Source organism: Micropterus salmoides, unplaced genomic scaffold, assembly GCF_014851395.1.
Source record: "Micropterus salmoides isolate LMB-PRFRI ecotype aquatic unplaced genomic scaffold, ASM1485139v1 Ms_hic_scaffold_1, whole genome shotgun sequence".
NCBI lineage: Eukaryota > Metazoa > Chordata > Actinopteri > Centrarchiformes > Centrarchidae > Micropterus > Micropterus salmoides.
Window position 1 is genome coordinate 52,682,250 of NW_024040040.1, and position 10,269 is coordinate 52,692,518.

Below are 10,269 nucleotides of genomic sequence, written 5' to 3' on the forward strand. Positions count from 1 at the left end.
CAAATATTCGATCGTTGGGTACACATTCAATTTTCAATTTTAAGATTTGGATATTGATTTTCTTTCACAAGCCTGACCTCCGCTCACAGCATTAAAAGTTATGCTCCAGGTCACATCAGAGGGAAAAGAAAATGAAGCCCTCAGCTCTGTGTCAGCACTTTAAACTGAGTGATAAAAATAGCAGTTATGGGGTTTAAGAACATTTAGTAGGCTACTATAAAGTATTGTTACTTTCCGCTACCGGAAACAGCACTCATCCCGTCTGCTCTACCTGGACAGCCGTTCCTTTATCTCTCCCCCGTCAGGTTTCCATCTCTCTCTCTCATGTCATTGCCAGCATTTCTTGGGCATCCATTATTCTGTTGTTCTGCTTCAATCTTTAAAATACATAGCTGTATCAGCCCTGAGGTGCCAAGAGCCAAACACGACAAGAAAACCCCCTCAGAACTGTATTCCCAGTAGTTAAACTGGCCTCTGTCGATCTCGGAGGCTGTGTTTGGTCCCAGTCGGGCCGCCATTTTCACTCACTCAAAACTGGAACCTAACCCACATTCAATTACATGCTACTGTAAACGCCAATCAATATCTGCGACAAGTCCCTCCCTAGTTTTGTGTTTTTTAAAGAATAACATGTACATATACATAAGCAATTAGCACTCCACTTTCTGTTTCATGTGAACAAAATGTAAGTGATCCCTTTTTATAAAATGTACCGGTAATCCGATTACATCTTTTTTTTCTGTACTGTAATGGAATACAGTTGTTTTTGTATCCTAATTACGTATTAGTAATTGTAATCCATTACATGTAATCCGTTACAACCCAAGCCTGCATATAATAATGTGTACTAATTAGAGTGGTTCTGGTGTGGTTGGGTTTTGTTTTTTAGTGTTTCCCTGTGTTTTCTTGTAGGTTTGAGTTTCCATAGAGTTCTGGTCTTGTTTTACTGTCTCTTTGTTCTTTGCTTGGTAGGTTTTGTCAGGAAGGCACTTATGTCATTAAGTTTCATGATTTCATGCCTTGTGTATTTATGTGAGCTTTACTTTCTGTTTTAGATTGTAGTTTTGTCTCATGTGTCATTGTCTCTCTTTGCTTCCTGTGTTGGTTTCTCTGATTGTCTAGTGATTTCACCTGTGCGTAGTTATGTTCTTCCCTCATGTTGTATTTAAGAGGTTTTCCCACTCACTCTATGCCAATTCATTGTTTTTCATGCCTGTGTTTCTCCAATGGTTCTTGTGCTTCTGTGGATCATTATTCTTTTGTTGGACCCTGGATTTACTTTGGATTTATGTAGTTTCTCTGTTTGGACACAACCTTTTCTGTTGGACTAGTTTGAACTCAAGCACTTCCAGTAAGTGTGTATTAGAGCCCTGCATTTCAGCCCGAGCCCGACGGGCCCCGACTTATTTACGCCCCTGGGGCCGGGCTTCGGGCCACTTTTCACGTCATAGTTCACATGCGGGCCGGGCCTCGGGCCTTTTTTGGGTTATCCTTTTTATATTTTTAGACATTAATTAAAAGAAAATGAGAAGTTGACGTCCACGATAGAAAACAAATATAGAAAGACATTTCATAACCTGTTTTTAACCTCTCTTATAGTTACACTGACATATGACTGACACGACAGTCTCACGCACGCACGCACACAGAAGGTTTCTCGGTGAGATGTGCTGCTCTGGTGGAAACAGCACGAGACGCTGCTACCGCAACTGTCAAGACTGGCTCGCTCTGTGTTTAGTGTCCCCGTCAGCAGCAGCAGCAGCAGCAGCGAACGTGTCTTAAGCCCAGCGGGAAGACTGACAGAAGAGAGAAGGACGGGCTGAAAACCTTCCACTGTGGATGCTTTTTCTCCACGATGCTCTGCAAGAGACTGTTCTAACTTTTCATTTGATTGGACTTTATTTTCGTTTAACTGTTGGAAACTACTGGAAAAAAGAATGGCCATGTTCTTTGGTACATTATAAGTTTTTAATTTATTTTATTTAATTTGTTTAGGCTATTGCTCATTTCGTTTGGGCTGTTGGGAGCAGCCTGCCTGCCTCACTGTAGTATTTCAAAAATGTTGTTTTACTCACTGTGGTTTAATAAACAAACATTTATTAAACTAACTGTCTGTGTGAACAGACTTGAAGTGTTTTGTAGCTAAGTAAAGTATTAGCGTTGATTTGAGAGGCTAAATTGATCAAACATGTTTTACTCGCTGTCGGCTCGGCTGTTTACTGAAGTCAACAGTCACAGTCAAGCCAGCCCTCGCGCTGTTTTGCGATGCGTGTTTCTTCTAGGCATTACGGTAACATCGTGTCGCAGCACATTTCAAAATAAAAGTGAGCTTCTGCTGAACATAATGCAATTGATGTGACAGAAACGATTGAATAAATAAATAAATGCTTAAGACACCACAAGTATCTAAAGAACATATTACATTCTCACAGAAAGCTTACTACATTCAGCCAAGATTCAAACTCATGTAAGAAGAAAACCTTCTGTTTCCACTGATTCATTTCACTACAAAGTGAAAGCAGACCACCTCAGGGAGATCCTCTGTCAATATTAGAGCAAGCTGATGTAGGTTTTTTAAGTTACAGCCCTTGAAAGTGTCTATTCGATTCAAATTGACATAAAAAGGAAACTTCCTGTTTCCACTGACTCATTTCTACCAACTTTCAAACATCTCACATTGGATCTACAAAGGACAAGGTTAAAATGTCAAAGATGATTGTCAGGGTACTCTCACAACGTAAGACCTTTTTCAACAAATGAAGAAAACAACATAGTCCCAGTCTCTGTTTACTGTTTCACACCTCTGCTCATACTAGATTTCCATTCCTACAACAAACAAGTCACAAGAACAAAGACTGTGACTGTGTCATTGGATTGGACAGATTACCAACATCATTAATTGTTCTAACTGGACAAACTGTGGAGGTGGACAGCCACAAAAGAATCATCCTGATTTTAATAGAGGTCTCAAGTTTGAGGATCAGAAGCAAATACCTCTTTTATAGGCCTACTAGTAGTCGACTGTGTCGGTCTTATATGTTTTTTACCCGTTTCTGTCTTTCATCTTGGTCAGCTGGTTGTTCTGTTGTTCGTTTCTAAGCTTCTGTAGGCACAGCCCTCAGGTTCCCTGCTCTTACTACCATGTTACATTATAGGTCCACTGTTTTTTAATTAAAGGTTATTTCATCTGTATACCTCCAAGGATGTCAACATATGCGACAATAATATATCAACGTCACGAACATTGAATTACATTTTCACTGAGACACTTTCATAAGTTTAGAGAAAAGGTACAAGGTTGTTTATTAGTCATTTTACAGCACTAGGCTGCATAACAAAATTAAATTTGTAGTTCAATCATGATACACACAACACATATTTAAGTGTAAGCTTATATGAAAATATGGTAATATATTAATTAAAATAAATCAATATCTAGGCTACAATTAGGCTATTTATATAGGCTACATAAATAGCCTACATACACGTATACTTCCATCTTGACTGCGTTTCAGCACCAAGAGTAATCGATGTAAAAAACACAGAGTCCACCTCCTCTCATCTTGATGGAGTCTTGCACTGATAGCTTTAATTTGGCCCATGGGCTGCTTCTTGCCGTCCACTGCTGTATGTGAATCAAATGTGAGGCCACATTTTGAACAAAAAGCGCAGGTTGGCTTCACATCGGCCCTTGTGAAAGGGCACTAAACTAGAGTTGTTAAAAGTTGAAATATTTAATATTCTAATATTTTCACTATTCGCCAAAAGTCAAATTGACGTAAAAAGGAAACTTCCTGTTTCCGCTAACTCATTTCACTTCACAGTGACAGCAGACCACCTCAGGTCCTTGAAAGTGTGTAATATTTTGACTATTCGCCAATATTTAAATTGACGTAAAAAGGAAACTTCCTGTTTCAACTTTTAACTTTTTTTTCTGTGAGACTGTAATATTTTCTTTAGATACTTGTGGTGTCTTAAGCATTTATTTATTTATTCAATCGTTTCTGTCACATCAATTGCATTATGTCCAGCAGAAGCTCACTTTTATTTTGAAATGTGCTGCGACACGATGTTACCGTAATGCCTAGAAGAAACACGCATCGCAAAACAGCGCGAGGGCTGGCTTGACTGTCGTTTTTGAAGTGGAGGCTGGCTTGACTTTAGTGGCTGTTTGGTCGTCATTAAAAAACTAAAGGTTCCATAAATTTGTCTAAATTGACTTAATAAAGAAATGAAACATAACTAACTAAACTGACATATTTTAATGGCTGCCAATAGGGCAGGCTGTCGCTGTGTAATGAGAAAAACAAAACAAATAAAAAAACGGGCTCGGACTCGAGCTAGTAACTTTGATGAACTGTCGGACAAGGGTCGGGCCTAGATTTGAGGCCCGTGCAGGGCTCAAGTGTGTATGCCTTTTCTTTAAATCTCAAACTCCACCTGATCCATCTCCATGGCTGCATTTGGGTCCAAACCCCTGTTACCAGCATTCAGCCAGCAGCAGAACGTAACAGAGAGAGTATGTCACTCTTCCGGAACCTGCCTACCACTCAGGAGCCTCTGGTAAGGTTGCATGTCTTCAAAAATACTGAGTTCACCAGGAAATTCCAATAAACAAGTAAGTTTGTTTCTCTCTGCTTTCTTTTTTTTCACATGGAACCTGGCAGGGTTAAAGTTAGCTGTTAAAAGCCATTATGCTGATTTAGCAGAGGTCCACTGGAACAAGTATTAATGTTAACAGTTAATACATGTTGGCTAACTAGCCTGTGGTTGAAAAGGTGCTGACTGTAGCTTAAACACAACCAACTGAAAAATCTACATTTTATTCATTCACAGCATTTAAAAATCCTTAAGAACATCTGAGACAAAATACATAATTTGTAATAAAGAATTGGATTTGTAAGGATGTTATAGTTTTTATTTATTTGAAGAATCACATCTGGACTTACAGAGCCTTTCTGCAGTTCCTCACAGCTGGAATCAGTCTCCGTCGTCCCTCCTCTGATGTGTTGTACTTCTTCAGGTCCAACTCATCCAGAACCTCCTCTGACATCTGCAGCATGTAGGCCAGAGCTGAGCAGTGGATCTCAGAGAGTTTCTTCTTTGATCTGTTCTCTGACTTCAGGAACTCTTGGATCTCCTGATGTACTGAGTGGTCGTTCATCTCCGTCAGACAGTGGAAGATGTTGATGCTTCTGTCAGGAGAGATCCCATCACTGTTCATCTTCTTCAGGTTGTTGATGGCTCTCTGGATGATTTCTGGACTGTTGTCTGTCCGACCCAGCAGGCCTCGTAAGAGTCTCTGGTTGGACTCCAGAGAGAGGCCATGAAGGAAGCGGACAAACAGGTCCAGGTGGCCATTTTTACTTTCAAGGGATTTAACCATGGCTCTGCTCAGGAGGTCAGTCAGAAATGGCTCACAGCTTTCAATGTATCCAAAAAACATAGAGAACTTCTTGATAAGAAACTTTGCGTTTGAGTCTTTTTGTTCATAGTTTTTCCCCAGGAAGTCCTTCAGTCTCTCTGTGTTCCTGCTGGTGTAACAGTGGAACATGTAGACTGCAGCCAGAAACTCCTGAACGCTCAGATGAACAAAGCAGTAGACTGTTTTCTGGAGGATCACACTCTCTCTTTTGAAGATCTCTGTACAAACTCCTGAGTACACCGAGGCCTCTGTGACATCAAGACCACACTGCTCCAGGTCTTCTTGGTAGAACATGATGTTTCCTTTCTCCAGCTGTTCAAACGCCAGCCTCCCCAGCTTCAGAAGAACCTTCCTGTCAGCCTCCGTCAGCTCCTGTGGACTCGTCTCATGTCCCTCATCGTACTTTTGCTTCTTCCTCTTTATCTGAACCAGCAGGAAGTGTGAGTACAGGTCAGTCAGGGTCTTGGGCAGCTCTCCTCTCTGGTCTGTAGTCAACATGTGCTCCAGAACTGTAGCAGTGATCCAGCAGAAGACTGGGATTAGACACATGATGTGGAGGCTCCTGGAGGTCTTGATGTGCGAGATGATTCTGCTGGACAGCTCTTCATCACTGACTCTCCTCCTGAAGTACTCCTCCTTCTGGGCGTCAGTGAAGCCTCGTACTTCTGTTACCCTGTCAACACACGAAGGAGGGATCTGATTGGCTGCTGCTGGTCGGGAAGTTATCCAGACGAGAGCCGAGGGAAGCAGATTCCCCTTGATGAGGTTTGTCAGCAGCAGGTTGACTGATGACTTCTGTGTGACATCAGACACAACCTCACTGTTGTGGAAATCCAATGAAAGTCTGCTTTCATCCAGGCCGTCAAAGATGAACAACAGTTTCCAGACGGCGAGCTTCTCTGCTGGGACCTTCTGTAATGTTGGATGGAAAACATGGAGCAGCGTGAGGAGACTGTGCCGCTCATCTTTGATCAAGTTCAGCTCCCTGAACGAGAGCAGAACCAGCAGACCGACATCTTGGTTTTCCGAGCCGTCTGCCCAGTCCAGAGTGAACTTCTGCACAGAGAAGGTTTTTCCAACGCCAGCGACGCCGTTGGTCAGAACCACTCTGATGGCTCTGTGTTGGCCAGGTAAGGCTTTAAAGATGTCGTGACACTTGATTGGAGTGTCATGGAGGGTCTTCTTCTTGGAAGCTGTCTCAAGCTGCCTCACCTCATGCTGGGTATTAACCTCTTCACTCCGTCCCTCTGTGATGTAGAGCTCAGTGTAGATCCTGTTGAGGAGGGTTCCACTTCCTGTTTCATCACTTCCTTCAGTCACACGTTCACATCTCCTCCTCAGACTGATCTTATGTTCATCTAAAACCTCCTGCAGACCACTATCTGCTGAAAGAGAAGAACAAATATTCAGAGACTAAACAGAGAGCAAGAATCCAGATAAATAAAGTTTAGTTATAGTTTTTGAATTTATGATATTCATGATAATATTAAAAACCAAATGTCCCTGTAATTAAACAGAAAGTCCTGTTTTCAGACATGACGACATCAGTAGACAGATGTCCAGTCTTACTTTCTACAGTGCTGCTCTGACTGGCTGTCTGCAGTCCAGCTCTTGTTCTGGATCTGTCTCCACACTGGGGACAGGAGGAGTGTCCTGATGAAGCAGACTGGTCCCAGTATGAGGTGATGCACCATCTGCAGAACCAGTGTCCACAGCTGGTAGAGACTGGATCCTTCAGGACGTCCTGACACAAAGCACAGCAGGACGGCTGCTCCTCCACAGAAACGTGACTCCTCTTCCTCTCTCTGTGAAGACATTTCTTTAGAACTACAATGATTTGTTGGTTGTTGTTGAAAAATATACAGATGTGTCCGACACTGTGTAGAAGCTCAGATGGTCACAGAGTAAAAGTGTTGTTAGTTTTCTGTTTGGATTCAGCTTTCAGTCAGTAATGAAGATGATTGTTCCTTTTATTTCAGCTCTCCTGCTTTCAGAAACACTAATTAACTGCTTTTCCTGTCTGACTGTCTGATTAAACATTTAGTGATCTGCCTGCAGTTTGTTAATAACACAAACTCAACACTTCCTGCAGCTCCTTCACAGTAAAAGCCTCCATTAAAGAGAGCTGATTATGTCCTTCACTGTTCTACAGTCACTCTGGGCAGCTTAGCTTGAGTTAGTTAGCTTTGAACTGAGCTTAGAAGTGGTCTAAACACACAGCATGTAACAGCGGTGTCACAGGTTCAAGTCCACACGGAGCCTTGTTTGTATGTCATTCTGTTTCCCTTTCACTCTCTACTGTCAGCTATCACATGAAAACTATTAAAATATTGTAAAAAGAGAAGTGGTCCAATTTTCTTCCCTTTTTCCATCCACTGCTAACTTTTCCATCAGTGCTGCCCGTGGATGTTTGTTCTTCACCTTTAGGAACAATATATGGTGGAGAGAATCTGAGCTCAAAGCTCCACTTACTAATGATTCAAAGCAAAGTGTTCATCAAGGTGAGCAAAGCTGAACTACAAATGCTTTTTCACCACATGTTGCACAATTATGATCTGAAGTGATTCAAGATGCATCTGGTGGATCAGAACAGCTGATCTGAGGAAGAGCCAAACAGCTCAGTGTTTAGAGGACAAATAGGAGAAAATGAAGGACACATTTGAAGCAGATTCTCTCAGATTTTGATCGTTCTAAATCTTTACAGTGACGTCAATGTGAGGGCAAAAATATATGAAGATGTTCTTGAAGTGCACATTCTGAAATGGAGGTTCTCAGGTGTTTTGTTACAGAAATAAAATCAGATCCATCTTAGTTTGAAACAGTATCTGCACTATATAATAGTTCTGCATCAGGAATATAAATCTTTTAGCAGAACATTTTGTCTTCATCATCAATGCATCTTCCATCAGGTCAGTTTACAGTAAAAGCAGTCTCTTACTTTGTGTCTGAGGGTCCAGGTTTGATACTGAAGTCTGGAGAATGACCTTTGGACTGGTCACTCTTCATAGACAGACAGCTGGATCCTACAAACTCTGCTTTGTCCTCCTCTTCCTCCACACAAACACCCATCTTCTGGACTTCAGTCAGTCTGAGAGGTAAAACAGTAACACTGACTGTGAGCTCAGAACACAAGAACCAGGAAGAACAAGTTTGTTCAAGAGTCAAAAGACAGAACAGGAAGTAGTTACTCAAAATCACAAGTTTGTGTGTGTAATATATTACTTCTGGTTCTCAGTCTTGTGTTTCTTGAACAAAACATTTAACAAAATAATAAAATGTTGGACTAACACTCACCCTGCCTCAGTTTCCCTCCTTCAGCAGCTCGGCAGACGCAGATTCAGGTTCCTGCTCAGCGTTGCTCCTCCCTTCTGCATTTACAGGAAATCAGCTGTGTGTGTGTGTGTGCGTGTTTTTACCTTAATGTGTTTGAGTGACTTCGATCAAAATGTAGAGATGCACTGAATTTCAGGGCTGGTAACTGATATTAATCTATCAAATGCAAAAATATGAGGAAGGTAATGAATATCTATTTTTAAACCGAGAAGTTTATTTTTAATACAAACCAATATTTAGAGGACCTTCACCAACTAAACCGAAAAACATGAATTTATTGTAAACGTGTTTGTTATAATCTGAGATTATTTTTTAACATGCAGACTAGTTAATGCCAGAGTTTCTCTCCTTCTTGACAGCATGTATCTGCTAACTCTACATCCTGTTGGACTAACTGATGTTACATAAAGCTCTTGGACTGAAAGGATGTAAACTGGCAAACAGTCCTGTGTCTCTGTCGCTAACAGCTAATAAGGTTCAACTTTTAGCTGCAACCATTAGTTACTATTAGCATAAAGAGCTCCTGTGGATGAAGAAGGAATAGCGAGCTGACTGCAGGCAGCTTACAGCTAACTAAATGTTATTTATTTAGAGCCAATTCACACTATGCAGCAGACAAGAAAAAGGTCAAGGATGAAGACTATTGTTGAGGCAGCTGTTATGCCCAGCTCATGTAAGAGCATAACAAAGAGGGAAGGTCCACACAGAAAACAGTTTAAATGAACCTTAAGGTTTTATTAAAGTTACCTTAACTTATAATTAACTCAAAACACAAGTAAACTCAAAGTCATCATACTCAAAACAAACAGCCAAAAGAAAAGGAGCTCCTGAAAGTTCCCCACCTTCCAGGAGAGAGGTCACGAGGAAGAGAGAGCCATCTTGGTTCACCACAGCTTTTAAAGACTTGAACCTGTGGCTGCAATCACTGATGAGGTGGGCGTGTCTGACCAAACAGGAAGAACGACCTGAAAAGAAGAGGAGAAAACGAGACCCCCAACATTTAGGGTCTTTGGGACATCAAACTGGAGCACATTGTTGTGAATTATTTTGGAGCATTATAGCCTAAATTGTTATCATTTATTACTAGAGCAATGGTGGTCTACATTGTCATCATTTAAAGTGTTATTTTATAGTGTAAAATTAGGATCACAGTGTTAAAACTCTACAGCTCTGAGTGTATGTGCTCCTTTCTGTATCTAACTGCCCAGGCACATGTGTGTGTGTGTGTGTGTGAGCAAGTTCGTGTGCTTTGGGAGAAAAGGGAGGGAGCATCAAAAACACCTTGCAAAGGAAAATATAGAAGCAGATTTTGTGCAAATTGTATAACAAAACATACATCAATATAGTCCATCACAGTAAGAATGTCCTGTTTCTAGCACAGAGCACAAACAACACCAGTTTATTCCACAAAAGTCAGGTTATGGAAGAAATGGCATGATCAAGCAGAGGACACAGAGAGGAGGAGCAGGCAGTCAGGGACTTTCCCACCAAATACTTGGGCACGTGAAAAT

At 41.3% G+C, this 10,269-nt stretch overlaps 1 protein-coding gene and 1 long non-coding RNA gene across 3 annotated transcripts; one reads left to right on the forward strand and one right to left on the reverse strand.

Annotated features, from left to right (window-relative positions):
• Positions 1 to 1,156: 1,156 nt before the first annotated feature.
• Positions 1,157 to 2,215, forward strand: LOC119896991. The gene is made up of 2 exons (XR_005443337.1): positions 1,157 to 1,351; positions 1,600 to 2,215. It is a non-coding gene; the product is annotated as an uncharacterized LOC119896991 (long non-coding RNA).
• Positions 2,216 to 4,945: 2,730 nt separating this feature from the next.
• On the reverse strand, positions 4,946 to 8,839 carry LOC119896647 (NLR family CARD domain-containing protein 3-like). Of its 2 annotated transcripts, XM_038710137.1 has the most exons (5): positions 8,720 to 8,839; positions 8,364 to 8,513; positions 6,995 to 7,230; positions 5,454 to 6,810; positions 4,946 to 5,423 (listed from the first exon to the last, which is right to left on the reverse strand). In XM_038710137.1, the coding sequence occupies exons 2-5, from the start codon at positions 8,492 to 8,494 to the stop codon at positions 4,946 to 4,948; spliced, it is 2,202 nt and encodes a 733-aa protein (XP_038566065.1). In that variant the 5' UTR covers positions 8,495 to 8,513; positions 8,720 to 8,839. The 2 variants fall into 2 exon arrangements, with proteins under 2 accessions (XP_038566065.1, XP_038566062.1); XM_038710134.1 differs by having other exon boundaries at positions 4,946 to 6,810.
• Between the last annotated feature and the right edge of the window lie 1,430 nt (positions 8,840 to 10,269).